Source organism: Dendronephthya gigantea, unplaced genomic scaffold (assembly GCF_004324835.1).
Source record: "Dendronephthya gigantea isolate DGI-Jeju-01 unplaced genomic scaffold, DenGig_1.0 000135F, whole genome shotgun sequence".
Classification (NCBI taxonomy): Eukaryota; Metazoa; Cnidaria; class Anthozoa; order Malacalcyonacea; family Nephtheidae; genus Dendronephthya; species Dendronephthya gigantea.
In genome coordinates this window covers 248,396-270,737 of record NW_021163145.1, presented here as the reverse complement: position 1 = coordinate 270,737, position 22,342 = coordinate 248,396, and the positions used below count along the sequence as shown (strand labels likewise).

Below are 22,342 nucleotides of genomic sequence, written 5' to 3'. Positions count from 1 at the left end.
ACAATAGAATCAGAGATTAAAGAAATTGATATTGAATGCGTTAAAACCAATCTGTCCCCCACCGACAGTCCGGATACAATAGCCGATACAATAGAGGATCATAACATGCGCCAATAGTCTGATTATTAACAGTGCGTTTGCTGAATTAACCCTCAAGGAAGGTGAAAATTGTAATGAAGTAAGCAACGTTGAAGATCAGCCTCACAACGCCGACTCACATACAATCAATATAACCAATACTCTTACAAGTCAATATAGACGTAGCGATGTAGCTCCACCAACCCAACAAAATGTCCCTGACAATAACAATGCGAAGACCATCCCTGTCCGTATTACGAACAGAAGTCGCCTCAAACCAAACCGAATGGAACTGTCAGCCCAAAAGAGGAAGAACCTAAGACACACTGTACACCACCATCAGCAAGTATATGGTAATCAAGTAAGCGATATTGTAGACGGCCACAGGCCACAACAAAAAGCCACTGAAGAAGACCATGCTAAGATCATTCCCGTCCGTATTACTAGTAGAAGTCACCTTAGACCGAAACGAGCGGAACCTCTGGCCCGAAAGAAGAAACATCTAAGACATAATGCATACCACGATCAACAAGTAAATAGCAGGCCACTGCTGTTACACCATAAAAAGATGAACAATACCAATCTAAATGGATCCGACAAAGTTTTTTTTCGTACCGCCCCCAAACGGAAACCCAAACTACCGCATCGAACACAGAAAATATCGAGAGACAAAATGTTTTTTTATCAATTTCATTATTAGATGTCCATCCCTCCGCGAACACCTCTAGCGCGAACGCTTTTGGTGGGAATATCTTTCTAACACCCGATGTAATACAACGAACATCAATTAATAATCATAATAATAATCTTGTGAACCTTGACGAAGGCAATCAGAACCAGATCCCAGTAAGAATTACTACACGTTTTGAAACGTCACGTGATAAAGCGAGGTCTCATGTACCTTTAAACTGTACTAATACAAGGTCAAATTGGAGAGTCAATGCTCCAGGTCAAAAAAAGGTACTCTCGTCAAATTTGATTAAAATTGACCGATTTGTTCAGAAAAATTCGTCCAGTTATGTTCCACGCATAATGCTTTCTAATACCATTTCACTTGTTCCAAAAATGGTGGAAGTTCAAAAATTTGTCCTACGAAACCGAGTTGATATTGCCTTCATAACTGAGACATGGCTTAAAGATACCATAAGTGACTCTGTAATCGATATTCCAAGTTTTAACATTTTTAGGAAAGATGGGGAATTTTCCCAGCATGGTGGTGTTTGTATATACCTTAAGCAAGGAATTACGTACGACATCCCTGAAAACCTGCAATGCTGCAACACCCATGAAATTCTCTTTTTGAGACTTCGACCGAGCAGGTTGCCCCGAGGTTTTACGTGTATTATTGTAGCTGTGGTCTATCATCCCCCAAGATCTGATCCGCTATCCATGATAAACCATCTCTTCAACAGCCTGTCACATGCCGAATCATCTTTTCCTGGTTGCGGTTTAATTGTTGCCGGGGATTCTAATCGGCTGGACATTAATTCCTTAAAACGGCATTTTAAATTGAAACAACTTGTTAAATCTGCTACTAGAGGCCGGGCAACGTTGGACCTCATTCTCACGAACATGGGCGACCATTTTTCTAAGCCTGAAATCCAACCACCGTTTGGCTTGTCTGACCACAACACTATCCTGTTAAAACCCAAGATAAGAGTTCCAGATCAGTCTTCTAGGAAGTGTGTTACAGTTCGAGACATGAGGGAGAGCAGGAAAAAGTCCCTTGGTCGTTACCTCACCAATATCACTTGGTCCTCTGTTTGTAATATCCATGACTGTGAAAGTATGCTTTCCAGTTTCGAACAAATTGTTAAACTGGGCATGAATATGATCATGCCCGAGAAATTAATTCGTATATACCCAAAGGACGCCCCATGGATGTCTACCAAACTCAAAAACATGATCCTCCAACGTCAAAAGGCCTTCCATATAGACAATCAAAGTCAGCGATACAAGGTCTTAAGGAATGCAGTTAATAGAGAAAGGAAAAATTGTACGGCAAAATTCTATCGGTCTAAAGTTCAAGACCTGAAAGGTAAAGACTCAAGGAAATGGTGGCAAGAGGTGAACAGGCAAAGTGGATCCTCTCGGAAGATTTCCTCTAACCTGATCGATCAATTAACTGCTGTGCCTCACTTTCGTAATCTATCATATCAACAAATTGCTAATGAAATTAACTCGGACTTTTTTGAACCTCTCGAGTCCTTCCAAGCCCTAGATCCTTCTGCGGCAAGAGTTATCGTGAAAGATGACGACGAAATCCCCACAGTCGATTTGCTGCGTGTTCATAGTGCTTTGTCAAAGTTAAATAAACACAAAGCATCTGGTCCTGATGGTATTCCCAACTGGCTTTTAAAATATTTTGCTGATGTTTTAGCAGAACCAATCGCCAACATAATGAATGCCCCTTTTAGAGAACAAGAAGTTCCTTCGTCCTGGAAATATGCAAATATATCACCAATTGCAAAAGTTAACCAGGTTTTCGACGCCAAAAATGACCTTCGTCCTATCTCACTTACACCTACTATCTCTAAAATTGCCGAGGGTTTTATAGTGTCAGATTACATCAAGCCTGCTGTGATGAAAATCATTGACCCCAATCAGTTTGGCTCTATACCAAATTCATCTACGACTACAGCTATAATCAGTATGTTACATAAATGGTACAAAGATACAGACGGCAATGGTTCAACGATACGAATTTTGCTTTGTGACTATCGGAAAGCCTTCGACCTCATTGACCATTTCTTGCTAGTTGCCAAACTAAAATTAAAATAGTTACCAAGGTTGATCTCCTTGGTATGACGATGAACTCAAAATTAACATGGGACGATCACATTGCAAAGCTGGTTAAAAAGGCGTCGCGGAAAATCTATTTTTTAATACAACTTAGGCGCTCTGGTGTGGCTCCAAACGAACTTGTTCAATATTACTGTGCGTGCATTAGGTCATCCTTAGACTATGCATGTCCAGTTTTCCATCACGCCTTACCAAAATACCTGCGAAATGACTTGGAACGTATTCAGAGAAGAGCTCTGGCTTGTATCTTTCCTGGCCTCCCGTACGATGATGCTTTATCTCTGGCGACTCTTAAACCAATTAATGACCACCATTCGGAGCTCACGAGCCGTCTGTTTAAGAACATTGTATCTGATCCTAATAATAAACTTTACCATTTAATCCCGCCGAATATTGATGTTAACGACCATGATTTGCGACATCGCAGGAAACTAGATGTCCCACTCGTAAAGACAGAACGGTTTTTAAATTCCTTTATTATAGCAAGTAGCAATCAATATAACTCGTTATAGTGTATTTTATCTCTGTATTTAATTTTCTTAACATAGTGTAATTTTAATATTTTTAACTTACTGTAATTTTTATACACTTATTTGTTCTTATATGCTGTAAAACTCACGCAATTCAGCTTCAAGTGATTTCTCATTAAAAAATCTATCGATCTATCTATCTATCTATCTATATATATATATATATATATATATATATATATATATATATATATATATATATATATATATATATATATATATATATATTTATATATATATATATATATATATACATATATAATACATATATTATATATATATATATATATATATATATATATATATATATATATATATATATTTATATATATATATATATATATATGAATATATATCTATGGCAGGCCGCTATGGTAAGCAGAAAATTCTACTTGACCACGGCAGGATCTACGTGTTGGTCATGTAGCTCAGTTGGCAGAGTATCGGACTAGTATACCGAATGCCGCGGGTTCAAATCCTGCCGTGGTCAAGTAGAATTTTCTGCTTGCCATGGCGGGCTGCCACTCTGTGTCATATCCTACTACAAATTATATATATATATATATATATATATATATATATATATATATATATATATATATATATATATATATATACAATATATATACATACATATTTTTTTTTTGAAATATGAATTTATAAATTTCATCAAAATTTTGCGAAATGACAGTTATACAATCAATTATTCGCGTTAGAAAATACAAATTTTTGTCTCAACCAATCAAGAGCTTAGTACTGGCGCATGCGCATAACGTAGAGGACCTTCCATTGTGCGAGGTCTATTGCACATATTCGTGTTTAATTAATCCTGGAAAAAATGCAATTTTCACCTAATTTTCAACGAACCCGCATCATCTCATTTTTCCTCATATGGTACGAAGGTCATATCATTCAACAGGGAAAAGCAATCTGCAGACATGCATGGTTCGGCGTTCAACGCCTCTTCAGTGCAGCTTGGTACATCTATATATACACATGGTGACGACGACCGTATTACGCACGTGCGTTTGCTCTCAGCAACCGCACGTGTTTCAACATGGAAGCATCAAAATTTACAGTTAAAATTGTAGCAAGGTTTCAGAAACTTATAGAGGAATGAACTCGGACGAATTCGATTTCCCGTAATCTAAAAACTAAGTTCCGGGTTTTAAATGCATGCGGCGAAATTAAACGCGATTCAAATTTCAGAAGAATGATGATCCCAAATAAGTTTCGTGCCAACTTTTTCAATCTACAAGGGCCGGTTGTATGAAAGCCGGACGGCGCTAACCACCGAATAGTGGGTTTTTCAACCGTTCTAAACATGCTCGAAGGGCAATAGAATTTCAGCTTCGTAACCAACAATTATTAAAGATGATCCTGAATTAAGGAATACTAAGATTTAATCAAAGTTATACCTAAAAAACGGGCGATTTTATAGCGATTAAAAAAAAATACTATCTGGGGCCGGTTGTATGAAAGCCGGATAGCGCTATCCACCGGATAGTATTTTTTTCAATCGTTTCAAAATCGCCCGTTATTTGCTACAACTTTGATTAAATCTTAGTACTCCTAAATCAAAGATCCTCTTTAATAATTATTGCTTCCAAGCTGAAATTTTATCGCTTTTCGAGCATTTTTAGAATGGTTGAAAAATCACTATCTGGTGGATAGCGCCATCCGGCTTTGATACAACCGGCCCCTGGTGGATAGCGCTATTCGGTTTTCATAAAACCGACCCCAGATTGATAACTTGCACTATACACGCGTGCAAGGACTACTTCCAGTGTAAAATGGGTGAAATGGTATTATTCGTCCGAACGAGGCTTAATCTGTGTATCCTTACGACCCCACACTGATTACTGGTGTTATATTGATATGCATGGACATACTCTATCAAATATGCCAATGAAACATGCAGAAAGAAAAAAAAATGATGAAAGTCCGGCGATCAAGTTAAAAAAATATATCGCGCAAACCCCAAGATGAGTCAATCCCGTTTTAAATCACCAAATTCTTGCGCTCATAGCGACGCGCGGTGTATTTTTCTCATTTTTAGATGATCGGAAGTTTATCCGTGATTTTCTTTTATAGAGATAGGGCCCAGATATATATAGCGCATTATAACCACTGTTCAATGCATTGTTCAGCGAATCTCTATAACTCGTGCGATAGGCTTACCTATAATTCCATAACTTACTAAAATACTTCAATAAAAAAAAAGAAATACTGTGATTATCATTATCACATGGTTAGGATTTGCATGCCTTTTACCATAACTTTTAAACTTGGATTAATGTCTCTCTTTTTTAGTTCCCTTGTATTGGCTGACGCCACCAGAGGAGACATTGTTCGCTATTTTCTCGACAAAGACACAAATGAAGTTGTTTACCATAACGACACATCACCAAAATACCTGATAGTTGATCCTCAGTATGAAGTTATTTATTGGATTGATTATATCGATGCTAGTGATAGGTATTCTCTTATGAAGACATATTTCAATGGTTCAACGTCTGAAGTCAAGTTCTACCCTGGTACAACAAGTTCAGTGAACGTTGCAAAAGGGAAAGATAATTTATATGCAATGGATAGCACAAGGAAACGTATAGATGTGTTTGACAGACGCACTGCTACTTTCCAAGTTTCATTTTTTCTTAGTGATTCACCACAAGAAATAACTGTTGTTGAAGGTGAGTGAAACTTCAAAGAAACTGCATTCATAAAAATAATCATTACCAAGAAAAGGGTTAAAAGGCGGCAGGTTCATTTGGTATATAAACACGGAAAAATCATAGCTCCATTAGCTGTGCTGTGTCGTCTAGGCCATTTACACTACAGTCAATTTGAATAGGGTTCAGGCTACTAATGCAAAGGCCACGAGCGCGGATGAAATGTGTACTTATCAATAAATCGAGTGTGGTGTAAACGGGGTCATATACAATTGAATTTTTTTGCTGCTAAATATAAAGCACCAATACAGAATAAAGAACATAATATTTTAACTTATTATATACATAAGCGCCAGATATGAGGTATGCTGCAATTTCATTGGTGGGCTACAAGACAGATATTAGCTCATATCTGTTTAGTACTCTAGTAGAGAAAGTAAACAAAATGGCTGAAAGATTTGGGGAGTTGAGTGAAATAGAAATCCAAGCTTTAGTTGATAATAGCGCACCAAAATGCACTGAATTAAAGGGCGACGAAGTTTGTGTCGGTGAAGTATTGTATTTTGATGTGCAAATATTGAAAAAAAAATTTGAGTAAGTGTTTTTGAAAGTAATAACTGTATAAATTATAAGGCTTATATGATCCAAATGAAAATCCGTAACTCGATGCTAAACAAGTTTAGAAGGAAGAATAAATTCTTGAATGACGCACCTCACAACTTATTTTTTCAGATTTGGATGAATGTTGTGTTGGTGGATATTGTCATGATAATGCAACGTGTACAAACACACCAGGAAGTTATTTTTGCACATGCAAGGAAGGCTATACTGGGATAGGAACTAATTGTGAAGGTACGGAGAGATTTTGTGTAATTTGTTAGCAAAACAAACACAAAGCATGACAAGCCAGAACGTTGTGAAACTCGAAATTGGGAAAATAACGAAAATTTCATTACGATCAGCATGCAGCTATTGGGTAGTGCAGCATATGGCTAATGCAGTACTCTTTTTAAAACTCAAAATAAATAAAAAAAATTTTTAAATTTAAAATATGTCCGTTCGGTTTCAAATAATATGGCAGACTAAAGCCCGCCGCTAACGGGGGCTAAATTATAGCTGAGCTAATGTAGCTTTCGTGCGGCTGTTAACTCAATTGTATAACGTACGATTTCGGTGTGCTGGGGCGAACTCATGAAGGGAAATAGTTTTTATAAGTACTAAAGGCATGCAAGTGTATAGAAGACAGCATTGTTCCCTGTATGCCATGAGAAATAGGCAGAAAGGTGAAGACAACAGAACGAATTCTCATCTGTTGTGTTCTTTCAATCAAGCAGATATAGTTCCGAAAAAAAATTATCACTTTTTTGGAAAAAACCAAAATTGCTCAATATTTTATAAAAAAAGCGTGGTTTTCACCATGGTCCATATGGAAAAATAAAAATTTTGCGACTGTCATTTCAGACGTTGACGAATGTGTAACATCTCCCCCATGTCATTCCAATGCTACGTGCAATAACCCAGATGGATCTTATATTTGCACATGTAATTCTGGATATACTGGAGATGGTTTCAACTGCTCGGGTAAGACAACGGAAATAATATTTCTACCAAGTGTTGAGTAAAAAAGAGGAAATGGAAAGGTAACAATGCTAAAAATGCCATTTGTGATGTTGACGAATGCGTAACATCTCCCTGATGTCATTCCAATGCTACGTGCAATAACACAGATTATCAAAATCAAATTCGAGAGATATTCATCCGCTGTTTTACTTACGGCTACCTAGCTCACACGATTACTCTATAATTTCCTTGTTTATAGTTGTATTATATACCTATGAATTAATCTTTTCCTTCCAGCATGCCTCAGTTTAAGATGGAAAGAGGATTTTAGATTCTTTTTAATTTGCAATTGTTCACCATTTCATATACTCAGCTTGTTAAAAGTTATTCAGTAAAATATTTCTGTTTTGAGGAAAGTATAGTAAAAGATTTCTACAGATTGTCAAAATCAAACTCAATCCTTGCGAATGTCATCTCTAAATTAATATATTTCTATAGATGTCAATGAATGTCAAAAAAATCCTTGTGATCTGAATGCAAATTGCACTAATATTGATGGTTCATATAATTGTACTTGTAACATGGGCTATGAGGGCAATGGTTACAACTGTACAGGTAAGGTGAACACAGAATATCGGCATAAACAAAATTTACTGTTGTATCCACAGTCAAATTTTATTTTTCTCTGGTTTTCTATCGCAAATCCAAGTTCTGATCGCAAGCGATATTTCTATTGCTGTTTCCATGACGGCTACCTAGTTCACACGATTAGTTTAATTTCCTTGTTTGCTCTAATAGCTAAATAATTAGAACATGAATAATTAGTCTTTGGCTTGGATCTAACGTGCCTAATTAAGTTGAGGAAGGAGAGAGCATTTTACATTCTTTTTTTCTTTACAATTGTTCACAATGTTATATACTCAGCTAAGTCAGATTGTTAGTAATTATATACAAATGTATAGAAATCACAGTGAATAATAATTATAGATATGAGTCCTTAAAATCTTTTTAACGTTTAACGGCGAGTATTGTAGGTATTTTGAGAGTACAGTGAGAGTTTGCCAATGTATTCTCTATAATAATTATTTTTTGTAATTTGAGTAGTGTTGACGTGCAAAGTGGAAGCCATATACTATGCAACAACCGATGCTATCAAAGGCGTATTTTCTGACGGTAACACGACCGTGACCATATTATCCGCAACCGACGTGAAACTAAATTATGATTCTGGGACTAAAAGACTCCTCTACTACGATGGCACCAGTCTTATCACAGTTAAACTGGACGGAAGTAGTGCAACCACGATAGCATCTCTCACGACCATCTCTCGATTTACAGTAGATCATATAACAAGAAAGGTCTACTACGTTACTGGACTATTCAAATCACTAAATGTTATTGACTTGAATACTGGAAATACAACGAAGCTTAATCCAACCAATATTGCTAATGTTGACGACTTGGATTGTGATCCAGATAACAGGTAGGCAAATAATTAACACGTGAATAAATAAAAAATTCTATAAATTTTGTTATACTCGCTCAAAATTTGTTGCTCGCCACTTTATATAGTCAGTGCTACGCGCCTTGCCGGCAATCAGCTAATAGATAAATTAACTAGAAGTACATGCATGCAGCAATTAACCCCTGGTCTCAGTTAAAAGAAATTAGCTAAGCGTAGGGATGGTAACATACATACATACATACATACATAGACTTTATTTCGTCACGCTAGCCTCAACAGTCATTAGGCTGACTGATTTCAATGAGGGGCGTGATATTTTAAAAAAAATGAAGCTACAAAATTACATTAAGGACATTAAGGACATTAAGGAAATTAAGGACATGAAACAGAAACAGATACAGTACAAACAAAATACAGGAGTATAGGTATGAAACACAGGCAAGTCAGTTTCAACTCATTCTTTGTAATATAGATTTAAAAGAAATCACAGATTCCGCAATTTTAGCCTTAGGTGGAAGATTATTCCAAAGCAGGGCACCATTATAACTAAAGCACCTCTTGCCAAATTCTTTTTTTGGCATAGGTGGTGCTAAATCAGTTTCTCTATTCCTGAGATTGTATGAAATGTCTCTATCACTATTAGGACGAAAGACTTCTTTAAGATTGGGAGCGGTGTGGCCATTAAGAATTTTGTAAGTAAGATGGATTTTAGTTAGTTTCGCCTAGATTCAAGAGGTTTCCAATTTAAACTTCTAAGTAGATCAACTGATCGAATATCGTAAGTGGCCCCAGTGATTACTCTTGCCGCTCTATTCTGAAATCTTTGCAGTTTATCTTTAAGACCAATGCCGCAATTGTCCTATAATGGGCTGCAGTAATCAAAATAAGGCTGCACAACAGCATTATGTAACAATTTTAACGTCGGCAGTGGTACAAAAGGTTTAACTCGTCTTATTGCACCAATACCAGCACTAACTTTAGAGCAGATAGATTCAACGTGTGTTTCCCACGATAACCTTTCGTCAAGGTTCACACCAAGGCACGAATATTTATCCGTTCTTGGAATTGACTTATTATTAATTACAATGGGGTTACAAATTACTTTATTTTGAAGGTTATAGGAAGATCCAATAAACATATGTTTAGATTTGGTAGGATGCGTTACAAGCTTGTTTTGTTGCATCCATTTTGATAAATTTTCAAGATCAATATTTACTTTATTAATAAGGTCAATGCAGTCATTAGAAGATGCACAGATTACCGTATCATCAGCATAGAGTGAGGGGATTGTATGAATCAGTGAATCAGGCATATCATTTATTTAAATAATATAAACAATAAAGGACCAAGTGTGGACCCCTGAGGGACTCCACATATTATCGTTTTTGGATTTGATAGTTTTCCATTAATCAGACATTGTTGAACTCTGTTATTCAGATATGATTCAAACCATTTCAATTGGGTTCCTGTTATTCCAAAAAAATTATGCATTTTATTGATCAGAATTTCATGATTTACGGAGTCAAATGCTTTTCTGATATCGAGAAAGACTACGCAATGATAGAAAACATGATAGAAAATTTGTGAGAGCATGATAGAAAATTTGTGTGTGTTGACGGTTTGGACGGTACGTGGTATGTGAGAAAAGAAGTATGAAAATATTTCTCTGCGCGTGGAAGCACTGTTATTTGTAGTCATAGCGACTCGCAACGGCCGTATATTTTCAAAGAATGAAAGTTTACCCTCATATTTTTGTGAAAAAATGGCAAAACTACGACAACGTTCTTACCTTTTTCTGGAAGGTTACTCAACTATAGTCAGTGTTATGGTAAATAATTTTAATTACTAATTGCCGTGAAATATAACATCAGACGTCTCATACAACTTCAAAAGTTTTACGTTACGCCTCGACTGGTTTTTGCACGCGAATATTTTGATTTGATTTGTCATTATGAAAACGGAGTTTATAAATCAAATTATAATGTCATCTATCTCTTTAATTATAATGTCATCTATCTCACTAACACATTCAGATTTATAGTGAAATACATTTGAGAAATTAGTCTTGTTAACTTTGTTAAACCCTAACAAGTCCTGACCACATTCGATATATATATATATATATATATATATATATATTAATATATATATATATATATATATATATATATATATATATTCCATGAAATATGAATTTATAAATTTCATCAAAATTTTGCGAAATGACAGTTACACAATCAATTATGCGCGTTAGAAAATACAAATTTTTGTCTCAACCAATCAAGAGCTTAGTACTGGTGCATGCGCATGACGTAGAGGACCTTCCATGGTGTGAGGTCTATTGCACATATTCGTGTTTAATTAATCGTGGAAAAAATGCAATTTTCACCTAATTTTCAACGAACCCGCATCATCTCATTTTTCCTCATATGGTACGAAGGTCATATCATTCAACAGGGAAAAGCAATCTGCAGACATGCATGGTTCGGCGTTCAACGCCTCTTCAGTGCAGCTAGGTACATCTATATATACACATGGTGACGACGACCGTATTACGCACGTGCGTTTGCTCTCAGCAACCGCACGTGTTTCAACATGGAAGCATCAAAATTTACAGTCAAAATTGTAGCAAGGTTTCAGAAACTTATAGAGGAATGAACTCGGACGAATTCGATTTCCCGTAATCTAAAAACTAAGTTCCGGGTTTTAAATGCATGCGGCGAAATTAAACGCGATTCAAATTTCAGAAGAATGATGATCCCAAATAAGTTTCGTGCCAACTTTTCCAAACTACAAGGGCCGGTTGTATGAAAGCCGGACGGCGCTAACCACCGAATAGTGGGTTTTTCAACCGTTCTAAACATGCTCGAAGGGCAATAGAATTTCAGCTTCGTAACCAACAATTATTAAAGATGATCCTGAATTAAGGAATACTAAGATTTAATCAAAGTTATACCTAAAAAACGGGCGATTTTATAGCAATTAAAAAAAATACTATCTGGGGCCGGTTGTATGAAAGCCGGATAGCGGTATCCACCGGATAGTGGTTTTTTCAATCGTTTCAAAATCGCCCGTTATTTGCTACAACTTTGATTAAATCTTAGTACTCCTAAATCGAAGATCCTCTTTAATAATTGTTGCTTCCAAGCTGAAATTTTATCGCTTTTCGAGCATTTTTAGAACGGTTGAAAAAATCACTATCTGGTGGATAGCGCCATCCGGCTTTGATACAACCGGCCCCTGGTGGATAGCGCTATTCGGTTTTCATAAAACCGACCCCAGATTGATAACTTGCACTATACACGCGTGCAAGGACTACTTCCAGTGTAAAATGGGTGAAATGGTATTATTCGTCCGAACGAGGCTTAATCTGTGTATCCTTACGACCCCACACTGATTACTGGTGTTATATTGATATGCATGGACATACTCTATCAAATATGCCAATGAAACATGCAGAAAGAAAAAAAAATGATGAAAGTCCGGCGATCAAGTTAAAAAAATATATCGCACAAACCCCAAGATGAGTCAATCCCGTTTTAAATCACCAAATTCTTGCGCTCATAGCGACGCGCGGTGTATTTTTCTCATTTTTAGATGACCGGAAGTTTATCCGTGATTTTCTTTTATAGAGATAGGGCCCAGATATATATAGCGCATTATAACCACTGTTCAATGCATTGTTCAGCGAATCTCTATAACTCGTGCGATAGGCTTACCTATAATTCCATAACTTACTAAAATACTTCAATAAAAAGAAAGAAATACTGTGATTATCATTATCACATGGTTAGGATTTGCATGCCTTTTACCATAACTTTTAAACTTGGATTAATGTCTCTTTTTTAGTTCCCTTGTATTGGCTGACGCCACCAGAGGAGACATTGTTCGCTATTTTCTCGACAAAGACACAAATGAAGTTGTTTACCATAACGACACATCACCAAAATACCTGATAGTTGATCCTCAGTATGAAGTTATTTATTGGATTGATTATATCGATGCTAGTGATAGGTATTCTCTTATGAAGACATATTTCAATGGTTCAACGTCTGAAGTCAAGTTCTACCCTGGTACAACAAGTTCAGTGAACGTTGCAAAAGGGAAAGATAATTTATATGCAATGGATAGCACAAGGAAACGTATAGATGTGTTTGACAGACGCACTGCTACTTTCCAAGTTTCATTTTTTCTTAGTGATTCACCACAAGAAATAACTGTTGTTGAAGGTGAGTGAAACTTCAAAGAAACTGCATTCATAAAAATAATCATTACCAAGAAAAGGGTTAAAAGGCGGCAGGTTCATTTGGTATATAAACACGGAAAAATCATAGCTCCATTAGCTGTGCTGTGTCGTCTAGGCCATTTACACTACAGTCAATTTGAATAGAGTTCAGGCTACTAATGCAAAGGCCGCGAGCGCGGATGAAATGTGTACTTATCGATAAATCGAGTGTAGCGTAAATGGGGTCGTATGCAATTGAATTTTTTTTGCTGCTAAATATAAAGCACCAATACAGAATAAAGAACATAATATTTTAACTTATTATATACACAAGCGCCAGATATGAGGTATGCTGCAGTTTCATTGGTGGGCTACAAGACAGATATTAGCTCATATCTGTCTAGTACTCTAGTAGAGAAAGTAAACAAAATGGCTGAAAGATTTGGGGAGTTGAGTGAAATAGAAATCCAAGCTTTAGTTGATAATAGCGCACCAAAATGCACTGAATTAAAGGGCGACGAAGTTTGTGTCGGTGAAGTATTGTGTTTTGATGTGCAAATATTGAAAAAAAAAATCGAGTAAGTGTTTTGGAAAGTAATAACTGTATAAATTATAAGCCTTGTATGATCCAAATAAAAATCCGTAACTCGATCCTCAACAAGTTTAGAAGGAAGAATAAATTCTTGAATGACGCACCTCACAACTTATTTTTTCAGATTTGGATGAATGTTGTGTTGGTGGATATTGTCATGATAATGCAACGTGTACAAACACACCAGGAAGTTACTTCTGCTCATGCAAGGAAGGCTATACTGGGATAGGAACTAATTGTGAAGGTACTCAGAGATTTTGTGTAATTTGTTAGCAAAAAAAACACAAAGCATGACAAGCCAGAACGTTGTGAAACTCGAAATTGGGAAAATAACGAAAATTTCATTACGATCAGCATGCAGCTATTGGGTAGTGCAGCATATGGCTAATGCAGTACTCTTTTTAAAACTCAAAATAAATAAACAATTTTTTTTAAATATAAAATATGTCCGTTCGGTTTCAAATAATATGGCAGACTAAAGCCCGCCACTAACGAGGGCTAAATTATAGCTCAGCTAATATAGCTTTCGTGCAGCTGTTAGCTCAATAGAATATTGGATCTGCCTATACGTACGATTTTGGTGTGCTGGGGCGAACTCATGAAGGGAGATATAAGTACTAAAGGCATGCAAGTGTATAGAAGACAGCATTGCTCCCTATAGCTGTACGTTATGAGAAATAGGCAGAAAGGTGAAGACAACAGAACGAATTCTCATCTGTCGTGTTCTTTCAATCATGCAGATGTAGTTCCGAAAAAAAATTATCACTTTTTTGGTAAGAACCAAAATTGCTCAGTATTTTATAAAAAAGCGTGGTTTTCAACATGGTCCATACATGGTTATATACTAGCTAAAAGGCTTCGCATTTAAAAATTTCTATATCAAATGGAATGATTATAATGTAACTAACGGAAAAGATGTATTGTAACCCTCGAAAACGTGCAACCAATTTGTGCTTTAAAGAGTAGTGTCTAGTGAATGGCAAAAAACAGTAATAAAAGTGAAGTTGTTATCCACCGTTCCGACGCTCAAACACTTTTCAAAAACACGTGATCAAATGACAAAAATTCGGAGAAACACATGCTCGGTTATACTATAGTTTATATGGAGTGGTTTATATGGATACTCTTTATATGTCTCAAGATGTAGAGGAAATACGATTTCGGCCGATTCTTACATTACAGTAGTGTTGTCTAATGCTCACGATTCGAAAATGGTGAGCAAAATGACATTGAACGAGCTAAAAACATACCTTCGAGCGCGGTGTTAGACTGTTAGCGTCACTTAAAACCTGCGTTGGTAAATATTGCAACTGCTGTTGAAAACATGATGCTGCAATTCGATCCAAATTTTGTGAAGAAAAAGAGTTCTCAAGATAACCATAAATTAATTACTCGTGATATGGAAATAGCTGATCCATTAACTTCCTCGTACAACTTGGTAAATGGCTTCGGTGATTCTCCTCCTTTTGGATTGTATGATACTTTTAATTACCTGATAAACCATTTTACAAACAGGGTCTCGCCGCCTACAAGTCGTTTGACGTGTATCGCGCATGTTATTTCAAATAATGGGTCATAAATTTGTGTAACCTTCTTTTTCCAGCTCAATCGTTTTTCCAAAAAAATTCAAACTACATAATATGTAACTATCCTTCTTAAAAACCGGCGAAGCTGTCATCGGCTAGTCGCGACAACACTTCCGTATCCAAGCTTCCCTTCGCTCCTTATGCTTTTTCTCCGAGGGAAAATGGTGTAATGTTACGTGTATACCTTCTGGCTTTCTAAAAAAACATTCTGGTTATCTGGAATCAGATTTGCAAGTGCCTCATGCGCATCTTTTTACCATTTTATTGTTGCGTCTCTATATAAACTATATCTCCGACCATGTGTTTGTCCGAATTTTTGTCATTTGATCACGTGTTTAATTTTTTGGAGATGGATTTAATTGCACAGGTAAGACAGGAAATAATTTTTAACAACAACGAAGTAAAAAAAAAGAAAAAAAATGAAAATGCTACAAATATTATTTCAGATTTAAATGAATGCTTAACATCTCCATCATGTCATTCAAATGCTACGTGCAATAACACAGATGGATCATATATTTGTACATGTTATTCTGGATATAAAGGAGACGGGTTCAACTGCACAGGTTATACAACGGAGATAATGTTTAATTTTTAACAAGTTTTTTGTAAAAAAAAATAAATGGAAAATAAAAATTTTGCGACTGTGATTTCAGATGTTGACGAATGTGTAGCATCTCCCCCATGTCATTCCAATGCTACGTGCAATAACACAGATGGATCTTATATTTGCACATGTGATTCTGGATATACTGGAGATGGATTCAACTGCACGGGTAAGACAACGGAAATAATATTACTACCAAGTGTTGAGTAAAAAAGAGGAAATGGGAAAGTAACAATGCTAAAAATGCATTTTCAGATTTTGACGAATGTCTAACATCTCCCCCATGTCATTCTAATGCTACGTGCAACAACACAGATGGATCTTATATTTGCACATGTAATACTGGATACACTGGAGATGGGTTTAATTGCACAGGTAAGACCACGAAATAAATTTTTTACCAAATGTTTAATAAAAAAACAGTAAATGGAAAAATAAAAATGCTACGACTTCCATTTCAGATGTTGACGAATGCGTAATATCTCCCCCATGTCATTCCAATGCTACGTGCAATGACACAGATGGATCATATATTTGTACATGTTATTCTGGATATACAGGAGACGGGTTCAACTGCTCAGGTTATACAACGGAGATAATGTTTAATTTTTAACATGTTTTTTATAAAAAAAAATAAATGGAAAATAAAAATTTTGCGACTGTCATTTCAGATGTTGACGAATGCGTAGTATCTCCCCCATGTCATTCCAATGCTACGTGCAATAACACAGATGGATCTTATATTTGCACATGTGATTCTGGATATACTGGAGATGGATTCAACTGCACGGGTAAGACAACGGAAATAATATTTCTACCAAGTGTTGCGAGAAAAAGAGGAAATGGGAAAGTAACCATGCTAAAAATGCCATTTCAGATTTTGACGAATGCGTAACATCTCCCCCATGTCATTCCAATGCTACGTGCAATAACACAGATGGATCTTATATCTGCACATGTAATATTGGATACACTGGAGATGGATTTAACTGCACAGGTAAGACCATGAAAATAAAATTTTTACCAAATGTTTAAGTAAAAAACAGTCATTGGAAAAATGAAAATGCTACGACTGCCATTTCAGATGTTGACGAATGCGTAGAATCTCCCCCATGTCATTCCAATGCTACGTGCAATGACACAAATGGATCATATATTTGTACATGTTATTCTGGATATAAAGGAGACGGGTTCAACTGCACAGGTTATACAACGGAGATAATGTTTAATTTTTAACATGTTTAAAAAAATAAATGGAAAATAAAAATTTTGCGACTGTCATTTCAGATGTTGACGAATGCTTAGTGTCTCCCCCATGTCATTCCAATGCTACGTGCAATAACACAGATGGATCTTATATTTGCACATGTAATTCTGGATATACTGGAGATGGATTCAATTGCACGGGTAAGAAAACGCAAATACTATTTTTGCCAAGTGTTGAGTAAGAAAGAGGAAATGGAAAAGTAACAATGGTAAAAATGCCATTTCAGATGTTGACGAATGCGTAATATCTCCCCCATGTCATTCCAATGCTACGTGCAATGACACAGATGGATCATATATTTGTACCTGTTATTCTGGATATACAGGAGACGGGTTCAACTGCTCAGGTTATACAACGGAGATAATGTTTAATTTTTAACATGTTTTTTATAAAAAAAAATAAATGGAAAATAAAAATTTTGCAACTGTCATTTCAGATGTTGACGAATGCGTAGTATCTCCCCCATGTCATTCCAATGCTACGTGCAACAACACAGATGGATCTTATACTTGCACATGTGATTCTGGATATACTGGAGATGGATTCAACTGCACTGGTAAGACAACGCAAATAATATTTCTGCCAATTGTTGAGAAAAAAAGAGGAAATGGAAAAGTAACAATGCTAAAAATGCCATTTCAGATGTTGACGAATGCGTAACATCTCCCCCATGTCATTCCTATGCTACGTGCAATAACACAGATGGATCTTATATTTGCACATGTGATTCTGGATATACTGGAGATGGATTCAACTGCATGGGTAAGACAACGGAAATAATATTTCTACCAAGTGTTGAGAAAAAAAGAGGAAATGGAAAAGTAACAATGCTAAAAATGCCATTTCAGATGTTGACGAATGCTTAATATCTCTCCCATGTCATTCCAATGCTACGTGCAAAGACACAGATGGATCATATATTTGTACATGTTATTCTGGATATACAGGAGACGGGTTCAACTGCACAGGTTATACAACGGAGATAATGTTTAATTTTTAACATGTTTTTTTATAAAAAAAAATAAATGGAACATGAAAATTTTGCGACTGCCATTTCAGATGTTAACGAATGCGTAGTATCTCCCCCATGTCATTCCAATGCTACGTGCAATGACACAGATGGATCATATATTTGTACATGTTATTCTGGATATACAGGAGACGGGTTCAACTGCACAGGTTATACAACGGAGATAATGTTTAATTTTTAACATGTTTAAAAAAATAAATGGAAAATAAAAATTTTGCGACTGTCATTTCAGATGTTGACGAATGCTTAGTATCTCCCCAATGTCATTCCAATGCTACGTGCAATAACACAGATGGATCTTATATTTGCACATGTAATTCTGGATATACTGGAGATGGATTCAATTGCACGGGTAAGAAAACGCAAATAATATTTCTGCCAAGTGTTGAGTAAGAAAGAGGAAATGGAAAAGTAACAATGGTAAAAATGCCATTTCAGATGTTGACGAATGCGTAACATCTCCCCCATGTCATTCCAATGCTACGTGCAATAACACAGATGGATCTTATATCTGCACATGTAATACTGGATACACTGGAGATGTATTTAACTGCACAGGTAAGACCACGAAAATAAAAGTTTTACCAAATGTTTCAGTAAAAAACAGTAAATGGAAAAATGAAATTGCTACGACTGCTATTGCAGATGTTCACGAATGCGTAGAATCTCCCCCATGTCATTCCAATGCTACGTGCAATAACACAAATGGATCTTATATCTGCACATGTAATACTGGGTACACAGGAGACGCTTTTAACTGCACACGTTATGCAACAGAGATAATATTTTTTAGAAATTTTTCAGTAAAAAACAATAAAAAAAAAAATGATACAACTGCTATTTCAGATGTTGACGAATGCGTAACATCTCCCCCATGTCATTCCAATGCTACGTGCAATAACACAGATGGATCTTATATTTGCACATGCGGTGATTCTGGATATACTGGAGATGGATTCAATTGCACGGGTAAGACAACGCAAACAATATTTCTGCCAAGTGTTGAGTAAGAAAGAGGAAATGGAAAAGTAACAATGCTAATAATGCCATTTCAGATGTTGACGAATGCGTAACATCTCCCCCATGTCATACGAATGCTACGTGCAATAACACTGACGGATCTTATACTTGCACGTGCAATCCTGGATATACAGGAGATGGAGTAAATTGCACGGGTAAGACAAGGTAAATAATATTTCTGCTAAGTGTTTAGTAAAGAAGAGGAAGTAGAAAAATAAAAATCCCTCAACTGTAATTTCAGATGTTGACGAATGCCTGACATCTCCCCCATGTCATTCCAATGCTACGTGCAATAACACAGATGGATTCTATGTTTGCACATGTAATTCTGGATATACTGGAGATGGATTCAATTGCACGGGTAAGAAAACGCAAATAATATTTCTGCCAAGTGTTGAGTAAGAAAGAGGAAATGGAAAAGTAACAATGGTAAAAATGCCATTTCAGATGTTGACGAATGCGTAACATCTCCCCCATGTCATTCTAATGCTACGTGCAACAACACAGATGGATCTTATATTTGCACATGTTATACTGGATACACTGGAGATGGGTTTAATTGCACAGGTAAGACCACGAAAATAATTTTTTTACCAAATGTTTAATAAAAAAACAGTAAATGGAAAAATGAAAATGCTACGACTTCCATTTCAGATGTTGACGAATGCGTAATATCTCCCCCATGTCATTCCAATGCTACGTGCAATGACACAGATGGATCATATATTTGTACATGTTATTCTGGATATACAGGAGACGGGTTCAACTGCTCAGGTTATACAAGGGAGATAATGTTTAATTTTTAACATGTTTTTTATAAAAAAAAATAAATGGAAAATAAAAATTTTGCGACTGTCATTTCAGATGTTGACGAATGCGTAGTATCTCCCCCATGTCATTCCAATGCTACGTGCAATAACACAGATGGATTTTATATTTGCACATGTTATTCTGGATATACTGGAGATGGATTCAACTGCACGGGTAAGACAACGGAAATAATATTTCTACCAAGTGTTTAGAGAAAAAGAGGAAATGGGAAAGTAACCATGCTAAAAATTCCATTTCAGATGTTGACGAATGCCTAACATCTCCCCCATGTCATTCCAATAATACGTGCAATAACACAGATGGATCTTATATCTGCACATGTAATACTGGATACACTGGAGATGGATTTAACTGCACAGGTAAGACATTGAAAATAAATTTTTTACCAAATGTTTAAGTAAAAAACAGTAAATGGAAAAATGAAAATGCTACGACTTCCATTTCAGATGTTGACGAATGCGTAATATCTCTCCCATGTCATTCCAATGCTACGTGCAATGACACAGATGGATCATATATTTGTACATGTTATTCTGGATATACAGGAGACGGGTTCAACTGCACAGGTTATACAACGGAGATAATGTTTAATTTTTAACATGTTTTTTTATAAAAAAAAATAAATGGAAAATAAAAATTTTGCGACTGCCATTTCAGATGTTGACGAATGCGTAGTATCTCCCCCATGTCATTCCAATGCTACGTGCAACAACACAGATGGATCTTATACTTGCACATGTGATTCTGGATATACTGGAGATGGATTCAATTGCACGGGTAAGAAAACGCAAATAATATTTCTGCCAAGTGTTGAGTAAGAAAGAGGAAATGGAAAAGTAACAATGGTAAAAATGCCATTTCAGATGTTGACGAATGCGTAACATCTCCCCCATGTCATTCTAATGCTACGTGCAACAACACAGATGGATCTTATATTTGCACATGTAATACTGGATACACTGGAGATGGGTTTAATTGCACAGGTAAGACCACGAAAATAATTTTTTTACTTAATGTTTAATAAAAAAACAGTAAATGAAAAAATGAAAATGCTACGACTTCCATTTCAGATGTTGACGAATGCGTAATATCTCCCCCATGTCATTCCAATGCTTCGTGCAATGACACAGATGGATCATATATTTGTACATGTTATTCTGGATATACAGGAGACGGGTTCAACTGCTCAGGTTATACAAGGGAGATAATGTTTAATTTTTAACATGTTTTTTATAAAAAAAAATAAATGGAAAATAAAAATTTTGCGACTGTCATTTTAGATGTTGACGAATGCGTAGTATCTCCCCCATGTCATTCCAATGCTACGTGCAATAACACAGATGGATTTTATATTTGCACATGTTATTCTGGATATACTGGAGATGGATTCAACTGCACGGGTAAGACAACGGAAATAATATTTCTACCGAGTGTTTAGAGAAAAAGAGGAAATGGGAAAGTAACCATGCTAAAAATTCCATTTCAGATGTTGACGAATGCCTAACATCTCCCCCATGTCATTCCAATGCTACGTGCAATAACACAGATGGATCTTATATCTGCACATGTAATACTGGATACACTGGAGATGGATTTAACTGCACAGGTAAGACATTGAAAATAAATTTTTTACCAAATGTTTAATAAAAAAAACAGTAAATGGAAAAATGAAAATGCTACGACTTCCATTTCAGATGTTGACGAATGCGTAATATCTCTCCCATGTCATTCCAATGCTACGTGCAATGACACAGATGGATCATATATTTGTACATGTTATTCTGGATATACAGGAGACGGGTTCAACTGCACAGGTTATACAACGGAGATAATGTTTAATTTTTAACATGTTTTTTTATAAAAAAAAATAAATGGAAAATAAAAATTTTGCGACTGCCATTTCAGATGTTGACGAATGCGTAGTATCTCCCCCATGTCATTCCAATGCTACGTGCAACAACACATATGGATCTTATACTTGCACATGTGATTCTGGATATACTGGAGATGGATTCAATTGCACGGGTAAGACAATGCAAATAATATTTCTGCCAAGTGTTGAGAAAAAAAGAGGAAA

At 36.0% G+C, this 22,342-nt stretch overlaps 1 protein-coding gene and 2 long non-coding RNA genes across 3 annotated transcripts in view; all 3 read left to right on the top strand.

Annotated features, from left to right (window-relative positions):
• Positions 1 to 16,173, top strand: part of LOC114536408 (extracellular matrix protein A-like) — a 36,702-nt gene extending 20,529 nt beyond the window's left edge. The window contains exons 13-21 of the mRNA XM_028557764.1: positions 5,724 to 6,103; positions 6,815 to 6,934; positions 7,544 to 7,663; positions 8,237 to 8,257; positions 8,747 to 9,125; positions 12,957 to 13,336; positions 14,049 to 14,168; positions 15,957 to 16,062; positions 16,167 to 16,173. Of these exons, the coding sequence (XP_028413565.1) occupies positions 5,724 to 6,103; positions 6,815 to 6,934; positions 7,544 to 7,663; positions 8,237 to 8,257; positions 8,747 to 9,125; positions 12,957 to 13,336; positions 14,049 to 14,168; positions 15,957 to 16,062; positions 16,167 to 16,173 (1,633 nt within the window). The remainder of the gene's footprint in view (positions 1 to 5,723; positions 6,104 to 6,814; positions 6,935 to 7,543; positions 7,664 to 8,236; positions 8,258 to 8,746; positions 9,126 to 12,956; positions 13,337 to 14,048; positions 14,169 to 15,956; positions 16,063 to 16,166) is intronic.
• Positions 16,174 to 16,399: 226 nt separating this feature from the next.
• On the top strand, positions 16,400 to 17,856 carry LOC114536380. Its single transcript, XR_003688429.1, has 3 exons — positions 16,400 to 16,492; positions 17,611 to 17,730; positions 17,821 to 17,856. It is a non-coding gene; the product is annotated as an uncharacterized LOC114536380 (long non-coding RNA).
• Positions 17,857 to 21,156: 3,300 nt separating this feature from the next.
• On the top strand, positions 21,157 to 21,575 carry LOC114536379. Its single transcript, XR_003688428.1, has 3 exons — positions 21,157 to 21,248; positions 21,336 to 21,455; positions 21,546 to 21,575. It is a non-coding gene; the product is annotated as an uncharacterized LOC114536379 (long non-coding RNA).
• Positions 21,576 to 22,342: the final 767 nt, after the last annotated feature.